The 21,887-nt window shown below is 40.9% G+C and overlaps 1 protein-coding gene across 11 annotated transcripts in view; it reads right to left on the reverse strand.

The window, feature by feature from the left end:
• The window catches only part of tenm4 (teneurin transmembrane protein 4), a 658,797-nt gene that overhangs the window by 83,642 nt on the left and 553,268 nt on the right, over window positions 1-21,887 (reverse strand). For all 11 annotated transcript variants that reach the window (XM_072577672.1, XM_072577680.1, XM_072577676.1 and 8 more), the window contains 3 exons: window positions 9,170-9,289; window positions 3,412-3,673; window positions 1,579-1,846 (listed from right to left, as the gene is read on the reverse strand). In XM_072577672.1, the coding sequence (XP_072433773.1) occupies window positions 1,579-1,846; window positions 3,412-3,673; window positions 9,170-9,289 (650 nt within the window). The remainder of the gene's footprint in view (window positions 1-1,578; window positions 1,847-3,411; window positions 3,674-9,169; window positions 9,290-21,887) is intronic.

Below are 21,887 nucleotides of genomic sequence, written 5' to 3' on the forward strand. Positions count from 1 at the left end.
AGAGGGAGTGCCTCATTGGTGTGACAAGAAAATAATATTCAATCATACCTATCAGCAATCCTTCATTCTGTCTAGCTGCAGAGCATATTTTCAAACTTGACAGAAAATGCTTCAATTAGGCTTGATATTTTTATGAAATACACCACATGCCTTTTAGTGTGGAATAGAGACACTTTTCATCAGGACTTTCCATTTTTTTCAATATTTTAAAGGGGAAAAATAGAATAATAGTTGGTGGGTGGCACGGTGGTTAGCACTGCTGCCTCACAGCTCCAGAGACCCGGGTTCAATTCCCGCCTCAGGCGACTGACTGTGTGGAGTTTGCACGTTCTCCCAGTGTCTGCGTGGGTTTCCTCCGGGTGCTCCGGTTTCCTCCCACAGTCCAAAGATGTGCAGGTCAGGTGAATTGACCATGCTAAATTGCCCGTAGTGTTAGGTAAGGGGTAAATGTAGGGGTATGGGTGGGTTGCGCTTCGGAGGGTCGGTGTGGACTTGTTGGGCCAAAGGCCTGTTTCCACACTGTAAGTAATCTAATCTAATCTAAATAGTGCTTCAGCTTATTTTAGTTTAGCAGGTTTGGCAGCATCTGTAGAGAGAAATCAGAGTGAACTTTTTTTTTCTAATTCATTTGCAGGATGAGGGCATCACTGTCTAGGGAGTATTTATTGCCGATCCCTAACTGTCCAGAAGGCAGTTGAGTCAACCCCATTTCTGAGAGTCTGGAGTCATATATAGGTCAGACCAGGGGAAGAGAATGGCAGTTTCCTTTCCTAAAGGACTTTAGTGAACCAGATGAGTTTTTCTGACAATCGACAATGTCATCATTAGACTCTTAATTCCAGATATTTATTGAATTCAAATTCCACCATTTGCCATGGCAGGATTTGAATCAGGGTCCCCAGAACATTACCTGGGTCTCTGGATTAACAGTCCAGCGATAATACCACTAGGCCATTGTCTCCCCTTTCGGGTCCAGTAACCCTTCTTCAGAACTCCGAACTCACTGGACCGGAAACATTAACTCTGATTTCTCTCCACAGATGCTGCCAGACCTGCTGAGATTTTCTAGTGGTTTCTGTTCTTGTTTTGGATTTACAGCATCTGCAGCTCTTTGGGTTTTTTTAAATCAAATTAACTTAGTTCACTTCAAATTCTCAGTCAAGGATATTTTGACGTGGAATGAGAAAGTACAATGTAGAGGGCTAAAAATCAAGTAAGGAGCAATTAGAATGATTGTGTCACCTTTAGCACCCAGTGTGTCCCTGATCTCACTAAAGAGACTTGCATCCAGTGATACTAATAAATTCCTCACAAAAAGGTAAAGTGGAAAATAAATTCATTTATGCCGTTGCTCAGAGAATGCATGTTTTCTCCAACTGGGAGTTAATTTCAAGAATTTTAAAACACAGGCTTTGAGATGGAAGAGATAATAATAAATTGTGGAAATGGAAATAAATAAGATGGCATAAATTGTGACTAAAGTAAGTTAAGTTACCAGAAGACCCTGATACTTTTTACTATATCACACTCAGCACTAACAATCAACATAAATGACGACTATGAAATTAAGAAACCCACCAAATGCTTCTGATAGCCCATAAACCTTCTGACTGTAGACATCAGTCTTGTCCCAGATGAAGTAATAGGATAGGTCAGGGGTAGCAGGAAACCACTTCTGGAAGAGTCGACCTTCCACGGCTACCATGAGATGTACTTTCATTAGATTGAATGGGATGGAGGGGTCAGTCAGACTAATCCTCATGATTGACTTGTAGCCAGCATTGCGACTACTGACATAGTTCAGCTTCATTTTACTACCTGGAATATTTATCTCCTCTTGTAAAGCCTGTTAACAAAGTGGGAGAAAGACCGTAGTAAATAATAAATGAGAAAGAAATGTTAGCATTCTGCCGCAATTCCTCCAGAGTACACCTGGGAACTTATGGACAGAAGTTTGATATTTTGCCATGAATGACAGGAAACAATATTTGTCTATTGATTCTTCACACGGTGAGATTTTCACTGCTTAAATGGCCATTTGAGGCAATCATCTCCCAAAGGTTAAGTCAAACTCAAGTAGCCCAATTGCACACCAATGTTAGATTTAACAGCAGAACAGGATAGGAATCAGTTGAAAAGTCACTTACATTTCCCAGTAGTAGCAGGTGCAGGGTGGCAGTACTATAATTAGTTTTTTTTTAAATATTTAATTGAGAGAACACTCCAAGGTATTCAAATTTCCTTTTTTCAAAGTGTTTGTTATGTCTTTTTGTGAAAGTGATGTCTGGTAGTGTGACTCACTTGCTTTACTTCAACTATACAATTCTGTGAAAGTGTCTATCACTTTAATCTACAAACAGTAGTGCTTCAAACACAGCATTGTTAAGTTCTGGGTCATTCTTCCTGTCAAGAACAATCATAGTCTTTATAGGCTGGCATGATGCTCCGCACCAGTGGGTTTGGGGCTGGTGGTGAGTAAAACCCAGTGGTAGCTTTTGAGGGGGGTAGCATCGGGCACTACACCTATCCTTGGGCATATTAAACCCTTAACTGACCAATTAAGGGCTTCATCTCACTTTGGTAGTACCCACAATCAGGGAGGAGGGAAGGCTAACACCAAACTTCAGCACGGCTTGGCCAACTGGGGTTGGGCAAGAGGGAATGGGGTTTCCTTTACAGGTCTATGGGACACAAGGGCCATTTCCACCCTGTTGTTCTTTCCGCAGGCTCTCACCCCTTCATTGCTAACCTTCATCCTGGAGATAAGTGGACAGCCTCCTACAAAGGACTTTGAAATCTCACCTGAAAATGACTAACACTGCCTCCAGTGTTAACCTATTGTGGGATGGCCTTTGGGATTATGGGCAGGCTCTCCACTGAATTTTGAGCTGGGATCAGGTAGAGATAACAGGGACTGTGGAGTCCAGTGAAATCCATGAATAAAAATACTGACTGGGTACATTTTGGTCAGTTTTGAATCAATTATGCAGAGCCACTAGGAAGGGAGATTGAGAAGCTTTGCATTGTTTCATGCAAAAGCCTCGAGTTTATAATCCACAAGAGGGAAGACACTAACTAGAGAAGGAACAGTGCATAATCCACTATGTCACTGAGTCCCTCTAATTAAGAATTAAATTCCACTTAGTCAGCGTAATAAATTATGATGGTTTCCACATTTTCCCTTGTCATGCATCTTTACAATAATTATTTACAAAGTTCATCAGTGGGTTGTGCATTGAGTACTGATTTTCTGAGAAGCATAAATCATATAAATCTACACATGAGAACAAAGTCATAATTTCTACCTCTAGATTTTGTGCTTTGAGTTGGAATATGTTCATTCAATGAGCAACAATTTTCACTGTCATGTTTCTTTTAAGGGGTAATGTTGAATAAAGGTGGACACAGTACCTGTATTTCAGGAATGATGGGACCTCTTTCCTGACATGAACCTGCAAATGCTGTCAAAGGCGCTGGTGAGACAATTGGATTGGGACGTGCAAAATTACTCAGGTCACAGCTAGGGATGTCATTCTCTTCATGCCTCATGATGACGGTGTCCATGACAAAGAAACGGTTCCATGGCAACCAAAGTGTGTGCTCCTGAGTGATGAACGGAGAGCGCTCAAAGTGTATCGTGACCGAAACACCTCCGTTAGTCATCAAATCAAAGCTAGTATTTGGAGGACAGAACAAGACAGTTTGTTTTCAAAAAAAAATTTACTTTTTGCAAAACATCACAAAAGGTGTAATTTTCCAACTTTGTACGACCAACAGGCAAGTATCTCTACAATAACACGTCAGAAATGTGGGTATTTTCTAACCATCAATTCAAAAGGACAGCAGGCTATTCACAGTGCATGTATACATTTGCAATCCATGTTGCCAACAGGCTAGGCTCCTGCCAAGATTACAAAGTTGCAAAATTTACCACAACAGCATTTGTTAACTTCTTGACAATTTGTTACATGGAACAGATGCAGCAGGTGGAGGTCAAGCTTCTTGATCAAGAGGTAGACATCTTTAATAAATTGATATTTAGACACTTTTATGAATATGCAATCTTGGAAGGAGATTTATTTTATCCCCGAGTCATCCATCAAAAGCACAGAACAATTTGAGATGCAATTAGTGAAATATTGATCCTATAAAGGATTGCCTCACTTAATATTCATATTGAATATAAAAGGCTGAAAATCTCATGATATTGCTCACATGATATTAATTTAAGGAGTTCACTATGTCATATAGATCTATAGTACAGTAAGGTCACAATTTAGTTTTCTGGAATATCATCTTTAGTTAATTGTGGCATGTTTGCTGTGAGACATGGCGGACTGGATATTCCTTTCCTAATTTGCATCCGTAATGTGAACTATTGATAACAATTGCTGCATATAGGTTTGACGATTTGACATTAATGCCAGTTGAATTGTCAGATGTGTGTGTAAATTCTACTAAGGTGAATATTGTCAAAAGGTATGCTATAAAAGCATAGCCAGACAGGCAGCATATGAGGAGCAGGAGAGTTGATGTTTTGAGCATGAGCTCTTAATCAGGAATAAGGGGGTGGGGGGGGAGGGCCCAAGGGGGCTGAGAGATAAATGGGGTGGGGGGGCTGGGAGGAAGGTAGCTGGGAATGTGATAGGTAGATGAAGGTGGGGTGTGATGGTGATAGGTTTGAGTGGAGGGTGGAGCAGATAGGTGGGAAGGAAGATGAACAGGGAGGACAGGTCAAGAGGGTGGTGCCAAGTTGGAGGGTTGGATCTGAGATAAGGTGTTGGGGGGGGGGGGGTGGAAGATGAGGAAACTGGTGAAATCGACATTGATCCGGTGTGGTTGAAGGGTCCCAACGCGGAAGATGAGGCATTCTCCCTCCAGGTGTTGGGTGGCTAGAGTTTGGTGGAAGAGGAGGCCCAGGGACTTGCATTTCCTTGGCAGAGTGGGAGGGGAGTTAAAGTTTTGGCTACATGGCAGTGGGGTTGTTTAGGGTGTGTGTCCCAGAGATGTTCTCTGAAACAAGTTGGAGTCCTGCCTCCCCAATGTAGAGGAGACCACATTCGAGAGCAACATACACAGTAGATGATGTGTGTGGAGGTACAGTAAATCTCGTTGGATGTGGAAGGATCCTTTGGGCCTTGGATAGAGATGAGGGGGGAGGTGTGGGCGCAGGTTTTGCATCTCTCACGGTGGTAAGGGAAGGTTGGAGGGTGGGTTGGTGGGGGGGAATGTCCCTGTGGAATGCAGATAGGGGTGGGGATTGGAAATATATCTTTGGTGGTGAGGTCTGTTTGTAGGTAGCAGGAATGACGGGGATGATGTGTTGTATCCAGAGGTTGATGGGGTGGAAGGTGTGGACCGGGGGTGGGGGCGGGGTTCTGTCTTCGTTGCAATTGGAGGGTTTGGGTTCAAGGACGAAGGTGTGGGAAGTGGAGGAGTTGGGCTGGTGGGCATCGCTGACCACGCGAGAGGGGAAATTGTGGTCTTTGAAGAAGGAGGCCATCTGGAACACCAAAATTTTATGTACTTACCTCCAAACCTGGGATTTCTCGATCACCCCAGAACTTCTCCTGGTCTCTGGAACTGCTAGGACAACATTAGCCACGCAGCTGCTCCAGCCACCACCACCGCCCCCGTCACTCCACAGCCCGCGGCCTCTGTGAACGCCACGAAAACAACCACCCATGCAATCGCCGCAAGTACCACCACTGCCGAAACCACCGTAAAGACAACCTGGAAGGTCACTACCACCTCGCAGTTGCTGCTGCCTCAGCCACTTCCGTCCCCACTGACTTCACTCACTGGAACACGACTGATGGCATCGTGGATGTCACATCTAATGTCACTTCTGCCCCGGCTTCCACTCCCCCCCCCCCACCCCCGCCCTCCAACCCTGACCCCCATGGTGAGTGTCACTTCCGTTGGTGACATCACCCACGATCCCATAAGCACACCCACTCCATAGACAGTCTCCACCACCAATCCCAACTCCAGCCCCACAGCAAGTCCGAGCCCCAAGACCTGCTGTGTTTTTACCAACCCCCGGACCTCCCCCTCAGTGAGGATGAACAATCAGTCCTCAGTAAAGGCCTTACCTTCATCCCCCTACAATCCTGGATCAATGAATCTAACATGCATTGTGACCTCGAACTTTTCTTCCATTGTCTCCGCATTTACCTTTTCAATCAGGACTCCCACCCACCCTCCGAGACCTCTTTTCCTGCCTCTTACACACCCCATCCACTTGGACCCCATGCTGGTTTGTTAACTGCCCTCAATCTCTTCGTCTCCAACTGCCGCCGCGAAATTGACCACCTCAACCTATCCACTCCTCTCACCCACTCCAACCTCTCACCCTTGCAATGCGCAGCACTCCACTCCTTCTGTTCCAACCCCAACCTCACCATCAAACCAGCATGAAGTGGGGAGGGGAGGGGGATGCTGTGGTAATTTGGTGCACACACTTCTATACCACTGAAGCTAGGCACCTACTGCCACCTTGACCATGAACTCACCTCCCATTACCGAACCAACAGCCTCCAACCTCATAGTCTGGGAACCCCGCACCGCCCAGTTCAACCTCCTACCCAAAATTCACAAACATGACTGCCCCAGTTGACTCATTGTCTCTGCCTGCTCCTGCCCCACCGAACTTATCTCTGCATACCTTGGCACCATTGCTCCAGGATCTCCCCATTTACATTTGGGAGACTGCCCAAGCACTCCATCTTCTCCATGACTTTAGTTTCCACGGCCATACAATGCCTCATCTTCACCATGGACATCCAGTCCCTGTACACATCCATCTGCCACGACGAAGGCCTCCAAGCTGAACCACCAAGTACCCTTCCACTGATACACACTCATTCGATTGGTTGAACTGGTCCTCACCCTCAACAAGTTCTTTTCTAATCTTCCCACTTCCTTCAGACCAAAGGGGTAGCCAAGGGCACCCGCACGGTCCCTGTATATGCCTGCTTCTTCGTCAGGTACGTGGAACAGTCCACCTTCTGCAGCTACACTGGCACCATTCACCATCTTGTCCTTTGCTACATCAATGACTGTATCACGAGGAGGATAAACAATTCATCAACTTCATGAACACCTTCCACCCTGACCTCAAGTTCACCTGGACCATGTCAGACATGTCCCTCCCCTTCTTGGACCTCTCCAACTCCTTTTCCAGTGACCGACTCAACATGGACATCTACTTCAAACCCACCAAATCCCACAACTACCTGGATTATACTTCCTTCCACCTTGTCTCCTCTAAAAATGCTATCACTTACTCCCAATTCCTCTGCCTCCACCATATCTGCTCCCAGGAGTACCAATTCCACCATAGAACATCCCAGATGGCCTCCTTCTTCAAGGACCACAATTTCCCCTCCCATGTAGTTGATGATGCATCCAGCACATCTCCTCCACTACCCACATTCCCCCTTGAATCCAAACCCTGCAATCGCAACAAGGTCAGAATCCCCCAGTCCTCACCTTCCACCCCACCAACCTCCATATACATCATATCAACCTCTGCTATTTCTGCCACCTACAAACAGACCCTACCACCAGGGATATATTTCCCACCCACCCCTATCTGCGTTCCACAGAGACCCTTCCCTCCGCAGCTCTCTTGTTAGGTCCACGCCCCCGACTGACAAACCCTCCAACCCTGGCACCTTCCCTTGCCAAAGAAGAAGTGCAAAACCTGCATCCACACCATCCCCCCACACCTCCGTCAAGGCCCCAAAGGATCCTTCCACATCCAACATAGATTGACCTGTACCTCCACACGTTAGTTACTGCGTCCGTTGCTCTTGATGTGGTCTCCTCTACACTGGGGAGACAGGAGGCCAACTTGCGGAATGTTTCAGAGGACAACTCTGGGACACATACACTAAACAACCCCACCACCCTATGGCCAAACACATTAACTCCCCTCCCATTCCGCCAAGGACATGCAAGTCCTGGGCCTCCTCCTCCTCCTCCTCCACCAAACTCTAGCCACCCGACGCTTAGAGGAAGAACGCGTCATCTTCTGCCTTGGGACCCTCCAACCATGCAGGAGCAATGTCGATTTTACCAGTTTCCTCACTTCCCCTCCCCTCACCTTATCCCAGATCTAACTTTCCAACTTGGCACTGACCTCTTGAACTGTTCTACCTGTCCATCCTCTTTCCCACCTATCTGCTCCACTCTGACTTATCACTGTCACCAACCACCCCCCCCCACCTTCATCTCCATATTCCCAGCTACCCTCCCCCCCAGCCTCACCCACCTCCCATTTATCTCTCAGCCCCCTTGGGCGCTCCCTTGTTCCTGATGAAGAGCTCATGCTCCTTGGGTGCCGCCTGACCGGTTGTGCTTTTCCAGCACCATACTTACCGAATCTGATCTCCAGCATCTGCAGTCCTCACTTTCTCCTCGGGTGAATATTCTTTGGATTTCTCTTTTGCCCACCTACTTCAGCTAAAGTTGTGGCCTTTACATGGGTAAGTGAGCTTTGCATCAAAAATGGTGATGGGAGAAGGGGACAAGCCTGGATGATATTTCTGATACCTAGAAATATCTGCAAGTGGCTTCTACAAAAAAAGAGGATGCATTTGTCAACGCTCTCTCCAGCAGTAGATATGCAGGCATCCAGAAGTGGGATTTGATGTAAAACAGCTGAACTAATAGCACACCTCACTGCAAACAGTCGAATGGACATTTCAACCTCTACTCTTCAGCAGACAGCAGGACAGCGTGCAGGGGTGGGTTGTGGAAATGAATAAATAAATAACTGCAGAGTTCTTTCATTGCTATATCACATTACTTAAATGCAGGTTCTATTGATATTTTTATTAAATTTAAACTCAGTTGAATTGGTGTGCTCAGAGAGCCGCAGGACATGGTACCAAGACAGAGAAGAAAAAAGCTTAAGTTTGTTTGTTTAGATCACAAACCTCTCCTGGACCCCAATGAATGCAGGATAGTTACAGACTCTTGGGTAGCACCTTATTACCAAGAATTATTATTTATTATTATAAAAAGCTGCAAACTCCTCATATTTGGGTTATAGAAAGCAAAGCATAAGCATCATACAACATTCTGTGAAGAGAATGACTTGTTTGTAAATAAAGTATAAATAACTGCTTCTTGGATGATGCATCAGTGTTAAGCTTTGTACCTGCCATCCTGCCGGCTGATGGTATAACCATACTGTGGATTGTTGACAAAGCTGATATTAACTCCAACCAAAGGAGTGCCATCTACTGTCACTGCTTGACCTCGTATTACACACGTGTCACTGTAAATAACAGAAATTACAGATTAAAATAAATAGTCATATGCATATATTATTATAAGGTCATGTTTTACAGCCATTCTAATTATATATGGAAGAGATTCCCCCCAAAGCCCGTGGTTAGTTATACATTGTCCTAACTGGCAGTACATCAGAAGGCTGGAAAAATCCCCAACTGAATTTAATTTAAAATATTTAACAGAGTATTTCATAATGTTTGTCATTGACTAATGGTTTACTGCCACATTTGTAATACTCTACCTGTGAACCATTTTTGAACACATGCAGGTAGTAACCACCCCCACCAGAAAGGAATACTTTTGCATGTCCAAACAAGACAAATACTCAAATTTACTATCAATGCAAAAATATTAATAGTCAAACATGAACTGAATTAATTGTACAAATATAGAGAGTTTGTAATAAATAGGGCTGCGTTTTATGAATTGTAGCCAATTGAAATAAAACTCTCTCTAAAAAGTGTGAACTTGAGTTTTGTTTAAATATGAAATAACTGCACAGAGGGTGGTATCCCGTCAACAAGTCACCCTTTACTTACATGTGCATAGTACAGAGGCTCTGAGCAGCCAGCTCAGAGGCAGGCCCTAGAATGAGGTGACTCTCTGAAACGCTTGTTTATATATGTCAGCCAGGGCTCCCTGATTGACCCAGGCAAACAATCCCAATCAAGGATCTCATCATCAATGAAATCCACCTGGTCCTCATCCCAATCACTACAAATACAATTATCTGTTGGAGTATAGTACTCATCTTGGTGCACAATGTCCTTTCAAAGTTGGTATGGAAGTCATACTAATGCTTTTGGTGGATGTCTACTGAGTGAATAGCTGATCTGGGAAGGCCTGTGTTGGTATGGGCCCAGAATCAGAGATGATGGATGCCATCAGGGTGGAGTTGATTGTTAATGTTTGGTAAGAAATGGGGAGAGAACTCACTAGGTAGGCCTTGTAATTTTTTGTTCATGCCTATTTGTGTCATATTATTCCATTGCACGAGCTACCTTTATTAGTAATTAAAGTAACCGTCATGGAAAGTATCCCTTTGTAAAGCAGTTTCTTTGTCAACAGTTAAATACACACTTGATAACCTCTGAATATATCCATCATCCATTTCCTTATTTCATTAGGTCTTAGTTATAGATTTAGAGCATTGCTCTTGTTACCTGATGAAGGAGCACTGCTCTGAAAGCTGGTACTTCCAAATAAACCTATTGGACTATAACCTGATATTGTGTAATTTTTAACTAGGTCCACCACAGTCCAATACTGGCTGCTCCACACCATGAGGTCTCAGACATTCCTTAAGCCCATGTCACATGATAACATCAACACTTCCAAAAGCTGCTACAAAGGGGCTGGGAAGATTCCAGTCATTCTTATATTGGCTGTGACTAAAATAGAAAAATAAAACTAAACTCCTATGCCTTTTGATTCCATTTGGAAATCAGCATGTTTTAGTCTGTCCAGATGGAGGTATGCTGATATGGAGCGATGCATGCGAGCACAAAAAGCAACAATATGTGAAATGTGTTATTTTAACGCTGTGAATCCTTGCTATTACCAACTTGAGTTGTAATTACTTTGTTTTTCTCAGACTGAGTTCATCATTCCTATAAATTTTATAGATCAGTGAAAAAAACATTACATTATCCAATACATCAACAAATAGCTAATATTTTAATATTTTATTACAAATGGAGGTGAATTATATTTCTTGATTTGTATGTTAATATTTTCTCATATTTCTGGTAGGTTTTGGCTTTACCGCGCTTACACAGAATTATAGAAAATCTACACAACAGAAGCCTGCTGGTTGACCTTACTGCTCAGTTTTGGATTCCATATTTATGGAAAGACCCAAATGGAGGCTCTAGAGGGGAGGTTTGCAAAATAACTCCACAGAGGCCAGTATCCCATCACTAAGTCACCCCTTACTTACTTACTGGTCCAGCTCCCTCAGAGCCAGCTGTCAGAGTGAACAGGATGTTTGACATGCCTGTTCTTATCTGTCAGTCAGGGCTCCCAGACTGGACCAGTTTAACAGCCCAAACCAGGAAACTCATATTCTGTGAGGTCCACCTGGTTGACCTCATCACAATCACTACAGTTTGCTTGATTGATACCTGAAATAAGTGGATTTTCTTTTGAGGAAAGGTAGGTCAGTCTGTGTTTGTTTCCACTGATATTTAGAAGAATAAGGTGGAATTTGATTGATAGGTTTATGAACTATTGTGACAAGTGAAGGATATTGCCTCTTGTCGGCCAATCCAGAACTACACGTTATTTAAAAATTAGGGACCGCCACTTTAAGTCAAGGATTAGATTAATTCTTTTCTCTCAAAGGATTCTGTAATGACAGAATGTTCCACCTCAGAAGGTGGTAAGGTGGAATCACTGAATATTTTCAAGGTGGAGGAAGATTGATTCCCTTGCTGAACAGAAATCTAAGATGGTTTGGGTAGATTAGAATGTGGAATTCCAAGCAAATAGATCAGCTTTGGTCTGAAATGGCAAAGCAGGCTCGAAGGGCTAAATGGCTTATTTCTCCTTCTAATTTGTATGTATATCTATTTATGTTACTCATTATAATTCATTAGTTTCTTCCCATTCTAATTCTTCCCATTCCATTCCACTTATGCCTCCACCCATCTCCCTCATATATACATAAAGGCACTCTTTAAGCAATCACACAGAAGTGAAATTCACATTTTCGTTACTGTAATTTGAGCAAACAAATTCATTTGAAAATCTTAATCCGTTGACTGTCGTGTCATGAATATCTGGTTTATATTTAATATGTTTTAGAATGTAATCTTTTAAATGGGAAAAATGATTGAGAAACATGAGAAACCATCTCGGATGTAAATGCATCTCAGCTAAGCTTGGGTTTATACTCTAAAAACATTACCTGTATTTGTCGTGCTAAGTTAACCTAAATAGTGAGAAAGATCGAACAATAAATGATCACTTTTGGCACGTGTAATAGACCAAAGGAATTGAGACAGAGAGTAATTACATCCATTAGAAACATTAACTTTACTAATAGATTGCAGAATTAAAGAGTTGCGTTGATGGTAAAATACCTTATTTGCAATTTTTCTTTTAACTATACCACATTATACCATGTCACTTTAGAGATAGTGATTCAGGGTCCAACCTGGGAGAGAAGGTTCTTTTTAAAGTATCTTTATGCATTTTCTGACAGGAGCAAACAGATTCATTTGGGTCTTATGAGGGAAAAAAACCAGCTTGACAATTTGCTTTACCTTTCGGCTTGTGGACAAAACCTATAGCGGTAGATTATAGAAATTGTGGCAGAAAGCAGTTAGCTTCAAAAGATCACTTCAGAAGCAGTGGGTGCACTCTTGGGAAAAATGTCTTTGTAAGGCCAAGACAAGGAACTCTAGAGTCCACTGTCCTGAAGTCTTTGAAGGAAATTTGAAATTTACTTAGCCAACAGCTGATTTCGAGAGATCTTCTAACTCCTAAGGACTTTTAAAATAAATTCCAGAGGGCTGAATAAATCGTCAGGCTGGTTCTAGGAAAAATGATTGAACCTTCAAGATTTCAAAAGGTAATGGAACTCATTAAGATGTGGTTAGAGTTAAAAGTGGACTTACATTCATTGTATAAATCTTCATAAGCTATTATGTTAACAGTTTTTGCAATGTTTAATTTCTTTTCACATGTGCAAGGAAGTTTGTCTTCATTTTTTTAAAAGAACATCTAACTTTATGTCATAATTCTTCCAATTAATTGCCGGTGATTGGATTTCTTACTCAAATATTAACAGTCTGTAATGAGTCATAACACACTATGCATACCATATTGACTGCATTACCCTTGACTTCTCATTTGAGACTTCTTCAAAGAATTCAGTAAAGTTGATTAAAGATGATAAATTACTTTGAGAAGTCCATGCTTTTTTAATCATATTCTTTTGCCCCAAATGTTTGTTTTTTTGTGTTTTAGGCATAATTTGAGTATGTTTCTCACTCCTGTCAGTAATATCTAGTTCTCTGAACTGCATGTTCATTTCGGAGACATAAAGCTGTGGATTCAAGTCCAGTCGAGAACCTTCAGCAAAAAGACCAAAGCTGACACTCCAGAGTACTAAGGAGGCAGTGTGACGCTGTTGGAAGTATTCTTTCTTTGATGGAATGTCAATCCCAGGCTCTGTCTAGTGCATGAGGTTTTATTTTAAATTAATTCACAGGATGTGGGTGCTCCTAGCTGGCCCATCCCTAATTGCCCAGAGAGCAGTTAAGAGTCAACCTAATGCTATGGATCTGGAGTCACATGTATCCAGGCCAGGTAAGGATGATAAAATATCCTTCCTTGAAGGACATTAATGAACCAGATGGGTTTTCCTGACAATCAACAGAATTGAATTTAAATTCAACCATCTGTCATGGCAGGAATTGAACCTGGATCCCCAGATCATTCGTGGGATCTCTAGATTAATAGTCCAGATAATACAATGAGGCCAATGCCTCCTAGACGTAAATTATCCCATGAAGTTTTCCTGAAGATGATATGGCAGTTATCACTGATGTTCTGCCAATTATTTATCCATTGATCAACATCATGAAAAGGAAATCTGGCCAATTTAAGATTGGCCAAGATCTTCTAGCCCCTGGATAATCAGAGACCAGACATACTCCCAAAGTGAAGCTCCTCTGCGATCTCAGTAGGAATTGGCCAGGAATTTTAAACAACTCCTCAGCTCACTGGGATCCTGCTTGAAAATCCACACCACTAAGTTGGACCTGGAAAACTGGAAGAGAACTAACTTACTTACGGGTATAGATATCGAGGGAATGTTGGACAGATTACAAGTACATCTAACTCCTGAGTTTCTGTACACATTACACTGGCTGAATCCTGACTGACAGTCCATCTCCCTAATTATCCCTCAGATCTGTCACCTCACCCTGACCCTTTAATATCACAAGACCATCCTGAGTTCTACTCCAGCCCCCAAAGCTCTAGCTATCTGCTTACCCTTCAAACTTCCACAAAACGTTTCCAATCCAAAGCATCTGATCCCCTCTCCCCCAAGTGTGGCCTCAGCATACTATCCACCATAACAGCCAACACCTTGCTATGCCTGCCACTTATCACACTCACCCTGATACACAGACACATGCAAAAGCAATGTAAATGCCCCGAAGTTTTGTCAGTGGCAGCCCGTATTGTAAAACTGGGACATGGCCTGACATCCTCCAACAATCCTGCGTTTTCATGGAAAACTATTCTATATGTCTTAAGAAGCAGGGTTCAGAATTCCAGTTAGAAACCTAGAGCTTCCAGTTTGTGAAAAATATTAGGAATAGAGTGGAAATCTGATGGTGACTGCCACTCCTTGGAAGATTCAGCCCATTGTTGCCTGCCAAAACTTGCTGTTGGAAATTTGTCTTCCATACCTCCTACAAAAGTACATCATTGGCTTTGAAGTGCTTTGGGATGTGCTGAGGTTTTGAAACGAGCTGTAAAATTGAACACTCTTCACATTTCTGGATAAAAATGACTGCTAAGTTTTCCCGCTCTTTGGCACTTCCTCTTTCTATTTGGTTTTTTCAATGTACCAAGATTACTGCCAGTACTATCTCCTGCATTGTTTTCTTGTGTAACCATGGTTGAAATCTTTAGATCATCTTTAACTTTGGTTAGATTTTCCAGATTACTTAATATCAAAGATGATTCTTTCTCGTGCTCTCTCTCCCTGCTGAACCAACTCGCTCTGCTTGCAGCCTTCGCATAATGACTGGTGAGTAACCAAGCAGATTTTCTAGATTACTTTATCTTTCTGTCTGAACTGTTAGAAGATCAGTTTTGTCTTTTTCACATCTGTGATCTCCTCTTTGCATACAGTGGTGAATGAAAACTGAGAGAAAGTGTTTATTTAGTGTTCCAGCATTATATTTTGCTCATTCGTCATTTTATCAGGTTTCGCAAATACATAAGGACAATACAAAGTTCTCTCTCCCCATCGAACCGACTAGCTCTGCTTAAAACCTTCACATAATGAATGATGGGTAACTGAGCAAGTTGAGGGGAAGATTGTAATTATTCATCAAAACACTAAAGTTCAAATTATGACCTCATTATTCCATTTGAATTCACTTTGAACCCCTTCTCTGACATGCACATTCTCCCTGTCATGTTAATTCCACTTACTAATATTGTGTTTTCTGAATTTCTGGAACATTTTTCATTCTGTATTGATATTGAATTGATCTTCATTCTGCGTTGATACTTTCTCATTTTGTCCTGCTTCCATATCTCTATATGGCTTTTCCTCACCGTGTACTCCCTGCTAAGTGACAGCAATATTAAAAATAACCATTGTTCATTGCAGTCTGATTTTCTTACCAGTATCTCACAACCTTCTCATCATGGTTACTCTTCAGAACTGTTGTCACAGTTGCTCAATGAAAGGCCAGTTAAAATGCCATTGTTGGGCACAAATATTTTTACCAACATGGAGTCCCAGTTACAGGGCATTGCCTCAGTGAATTCCCATAAAATATACAGAAAGCCTTGGGACTCAAAAGGTGGTCTTGGATAATTATCATGCCACCAATATTATGAGGTTAACTTAATCACTGCATTAAGCGAATTCAGTAACAGTTTTACTTTCAGTAATGCAGGCACAAATCAAAGAAATTAGACTTCATTTTTCAGTTTGTCTTTAGCAGGAGGTGGCAACATAGTTGTAATGTCATTCAACTGGTTGATCTAGAACCCAATGCTCTAATGATCTGTTGCCATGGGTACAAATATTACCAAACTAGATAATGAAAAGTCTGGAATTAACAATAGTGACCACACAACCATTGTCGATCATGAACCCTTCTGATCCATCAACCCCCTTCAGGGAAGGAAATGTCCCATCTTGACCTGGTCTAGTCTACATGTAATTCCAGCAATACGGTTGATCCTTAACTACTCTCTGAAACTGCCTAGCAAGCCACCCTAGAATCCCTTAAATGTGGAATGAGAAAATATCAATACAGACTGCATTTAGCCCATCAAGTCTGCACTGATTCTCCGAAAAGCATTCCACCCAGACACCCTCCATCTCCATAACCCCACATTTACCATGACTAAGCCAACCACCTGCACATTCTTGGACATGATGGGGCAATTTAGCATGGCCAGTCCACCTGACTGTTTGAGGAAACTGGAACACTCAGCAGAAACTCATGCATATACTGGGAGAACAGACAGTTGCCCAAGGTTAGAACTAAACCCAAGTCCCTAGCATTATGAGGTAGCACCATTAGCCACTGTGCCACCATGCTGCTCAGTTTCAGAGCAATTAGTGATGGGCAATAAATGCTGCGTAGCCAGAAACACCCACATTCCATGCATGAACAGAAGAAAAATTTCAAAGGTACCAAATACCTCACTCAACACCATTTTATATTTGTAAACTTACCAGCTATTTCACTAGGGTGAGGTATCCATGCTTCAGCTAATTCTATTCTAACTGGATGTGTGTATACATCATTTTGCATCAAACTCATTGATTAACACAAAATGTTAGAATTAAGACAATTGATAAAACAATGAGTGGGAAAGTTAGGAAGTTTATTTACGTAGTGAGTTGGTATGATCTGGAACTAACTCCAACTTTTAAAAATTGAATTAAATAAATACCGAAAGAGAGAAAATCAAAAGGCTATGTAGAAAGCAAGGAGCAGCTTTTTGTGTGTTGTATAATCCAGTGAGAAACTGGAAACTGTGGCCCCCATTTTCATTTCTGAACCCACATAATGCATTTTGGATCTTTTTGGTCTCTTTGGCTTAAGGTCATATTGAATCATGTTCTTACCATCAGAGAATGAAATTCATTCTGTCTATCAGTCACCATAATGTAACAATATCTTGACAGCTGTGATATGTGGTGTGTCTGAAAGTCCTATAACTGCTCGTGCACTCTTATTCAGGACTTTCTTTTCTTCTAATTAGGAATAGCAGCTAGCTTAGTTTTTATGGAAGAAACAATATTTTGTTCCTGTTAAATGAAAAGCTGTTGTGTGAACTTCGATTAAGACCAATCAAGAGAAAGCTGACCTCTGATATATTCTGACATTCTTTCAAAACATGCCATATAAATTGCAAAGAGTAACAGGCATTAAAACCTCCATTTTACCTACAATATCTATAACCCTCACTGCTGGCAGCAAAATACTCAGTTATGATAGTTTCCATTCTTTTGGAAATACGTAAAATGGAAGATTTGTGAAATGAAATGAAAGATTTCACACGTGATTTTTGTATCAATCACAGTTCATCTTGTCAATCATGATGTCTCTGTGTCACTGCATCCAATGTCAAGGTAAGAAGCCGACAATTTGTTCATAGCAATCAGCTACTCTACCTGACCATCACCCAATTAATGTCTTGTTCATTCAGAAACCTGGCTCTATCAGCATCGCTGAACATTCAAATATTTATTCAGGTAGATTGAATTGAATTACTTGATACATCAGCAGCCAGCTAATATTGTTCTACAGCTCAGGAGGAACTTTGTAATTGTAAAAAATATATTGCTAATTTTTGTTGAAAATCATAAAATCCCTATAGTATGGAAGCAGTCCATTTGGCCTATCAGGTCCACATTGCCTCTCCAAAGAGCATCCCACCAAGACTCACCCCAAGCCCAGTAACCCTGCATTTCCTGTGGCTAATCCACCTAGCCTGCACATCTCTAGACACTATGGACAAATAATGTGGCCAATTCTACTAACCTGCACATCTTTGGAATGAAGAAGGAAACTGCAGCACCCAGAGACCAAACCAATGCAGACACGAGGAGAATGTGCAAACTCCACACAGACAATCACTTGAGACTGAAAATAAACCTGGGTCCCTGGGTGCTGTGAAGTAACAGTGCTAACCACTGAGCAACCATGCTGCCCAATTAAATCATTAACAATTTATTCTACGTAGGCATCCACAGAACCCGATTCAGCTGTCATGTGTTGTTCTGTGTATGCTAACTTTAGTGGAAAGTAGATTTGAGTATATCAGGTGGTTTTGGCTCTATATTCATGTTTATTTTCTTGTTTAAATTAGCAAATGGAGGAATGCATAATTTCCATTTCCTTGAGTAAAGTGCAGAAGATTAGTTTCTGAGTGAACCTGCCTTTCAGTTGTCACTGCAAAAGGATTTAATACTTTAAATTATGTTGACTTGGACTGGTGCACCTGTTTATTATGTTGAGAGGAATTTTTAACTAAATATCAATGAGACTATTCTGGTTGAACAAATAAACTTGTTCAAATGTGTGACTGGAATCGGAAAAAGAAAGTGAGACAGTTTGACCAGCAGGTGATAGAAATTTAGCTCAAAAGAGAACTAAGCATTACAAAGGAAACACTTAGTCTGTTAGAAAGGTAACAGAATTATGGTGAAAGCTTACATCATTTTGTTATCTATGCAATAGCTACTAATATACACTGGCAAAGTATTCCTATCATATACTTATGAAGATAATTGTAATGCTTCCATCATATGGCACACTCTTGAAGGATATCATTGCAAATCATGCAGAATTCAGTTGTGTGATTCACAACCAAATCCATGAATGTTTTTCAAACAATATTCATATTCTACTCCAATCCCTGTTAAATTGTTTTTGTTTCCATTGGGGTTTAAAACTTGCCCGTGAATAACATCCTTACTGGAATTTCTAAACATTGTAATTTTGTTTTTAAAAAATAACTCTAAAGAATTTATAAATGGAAGTCAAAGTAATCAAGCATTGCCTAATGTTTAAGTTTATCTCTACCATCGCTGGCATAAAATATTAGCTCAGCAAACATTTATGGAGAAGTAGCTCACAGCAGTGTCTCAATGCCTTTGCTCAATTAGATCTGCAAATTGCAAGCTCCCTTGGCATATACATTTGCCCCATTCAGAAAACAATTAACACTGTCTAGTAAGTATCTGGCCTTTTGTAGGATAACTTGTCCTTACTGGAGGCAAGATCAACTTCTCACAATATACCAAGTCCCTGGAAACCACAGTTAATGCTAATTTAGTCAAGCTTTTCCTTCAGGAGACCTTGGCTAAAAGCAATTACATTGCAAACAAGCTAAATATTACTGCAAAGAATCCACCTGCTGCCAATTCTTCACATATATTTACATACTATTATCTGTAAGGAAAACATGTTAGTTCTATCCAATCAATCTAACTACAGAGCCATAAATCCTAATTTTTATAATATGTGTCAGTGAAATTCTGCCAATTAGAAATTCGAACCAAGGAATTAAAATTTGAATAAACTCAAATTGATTTATTCATTGTTTTAATATTATAAGACAGAAATGTTGAAAGTTATGAACAACTTGAACACTCTTAAACAGGTTTAGTTAATTGTATGTGGGTCCAATAGATATTTTCAACCCTTATAGTGCAAACTTTGAACAATTAGCAATGTCATTTAAAGGTTGTATTTATTGACATTAAAACTGGAATTTAGTTTTGTAAGTTCCAGTTAGTGTTCTTGCCTTCTCATTTATATTTGATCAACGTGATGAAAGGTGCACAATTTATGTATATTAATACATTTTTAAAAGAGATTGGATTTCAAGCTCGTGGCACAAAGGTGGTGGTCCATTTTTGTGAAGAGGTGTAAACGTTAACTAGGTCAATCTTCTCAGAACTTTAATCTTAAACCAGTAAGTGCTTCCTGGAATGTTAATGGGAGTCTTTGTTTATGTTATGGTGCTTTGTGATCAGGGAGAGAAGACATCAAGCCATCAGCTTAGCAGAAACTAGGCTAAGGATTTTTTGGGGGGGCAGTTTGAAGGATAATATAAGGAAGAGGTACTCAGATTATCCAGCTTTTAGAATTAGAAGGGAAATCTGAAATTGAAATGTTATAGCTGGAGTTAACTCAGATATAGTTTGAAATGAAGACTTCAGTTCGAAGAAACAGGGAGAGAAAGCAAGGGCAACAGGAAAAGGGAAAGTGAGAAGTGGGAAAAACAGAGACGAATGAAAGAGGAGATGGAAATAAAAGCTCCAAAGAAATAAGGAATTAGACAATATGATTTGGCTGTAGAAAAGCTGAGAGTAAAGAAGGAAAGAAGTATCTGAGAGGATGATTCCCAATTTCAATGAGGAATTTGATTTAAATAAAAATCACTAATTATAGTTCAAACTTACTGATTAGATTACTTACAGTGTGGAAACAGGCTCTTCAGCCCAACAAGTCCACATTGACCTTCCGAAGAGCAACCCAACCAGACCCATTCCCCTACATTTACCCCTTCACCTAACACTACAGGTCAATTCACCTAACCTGCACATTTTTGGACTGCGGGAGGAAACTCACGCAGACACAGGGAGAATGTGCAAACTCCACACAGACAGTTGCCTGAGGTGGGAATTGAACCCGGGTGAAGCCTTGTGAGGCAGCAATGCTAACCACTGTGCCATCGTGCCACCCATTGGAGGATGGTGTCAAAAGATATTTCACCTTTTTGAGAAAGTAGCTGGAAAGATGAAGTGATGAAATGATGTTTGGATTTTAATGTTGCAAAATGCTTTGACATTTACAGCTACAACTGTGTCTACCAGTTTGTCGTAAGAACAATCTGCAGTTTATGAAATTGTTAAAAAGACACACTTATCAATTAAAGTTTAGGACTATAGACTTAATAAGACATTTGTAGCATTTGCACAGGCAAAAGAAATGCTGTGTGATGAGCGCTTTTTAACACAAGGGCTAAAGAAGTATTTTGAGAATGTAAGAGAAAATATGATTCTGGAAGAAGTCAGAAAGGGCTTCACTGCAAACCTAAAAATTTAAATGAGCATCAAGTATGAAAGATGAGAGAAACAACACTTCTAGCAGCTATATATGATATATTACACAGACAGTTACATGTGGGGAAATGGTCATGTGGGAATCCAGAAGGAAATTGGAGGAATAGAAAATCTGCAGATGGAAGATGTGCTGATTTTGGGGAACAAACAGAAGGAACTAAAGTAAGAAAGGAAAAAGGCTCAAACCAAAGATGATATAAAGAAAATAACATACTTCCATTATAATTAAATTGATCAAACCAAAGGCAATTATTTGAAGTTGAATAGGGGACAGAGTAAGAACATCTAAAGAATCCTCCGAAAAGGAAGCAACAGAAAAGGAAATTGGTATTAAAACTGCAGCAATAGTCCAAAGATGACATTTTCTTAGAATATACTAAAACAAAATGGAGAAACGACTCCAGTCATGAAAAATTTAACTATTTTATCTCAAAAAAGCAAAGTATTTTCTTATGCTTGAGATCAAAAAGGTAAACCAATAAGATACTCAGAGACACTGAAGCAAGTCAGTTACTGATTGCTGGCTGATGATATTATTTGTCTTCAAGAGGAGCTGATGAAGGAGGAAATGTAAATTGCAGGTATAAATGGAGGTGAAAAACCAATCCCATTAGACAGAGTTGGATTAAAGATTGACTTGGCAAAGAGATTGCAGTGGGAGTAGTGAAGAAGGAATCGAATTTATCTTGGGAAATAACTTGGATGGCTCAGAAACATTGATGCTACTGAG

This window comes from Chiloscyllium punctatum, chromosome 9 (assembly GCF_047496795.1).
Source record: "Chiloscyllium punctatum isolate Juve2018m chromosome 9, sChiPun1.3, whole genome shotgun sequence".
Lineage (NCBI taxonomy): Eukaryota > Metazoa > Chordata > Chondrichthyes > Orectolobiformes > Hemiscylliidae > Chiloscyllium > Chiloscyllium punctatum.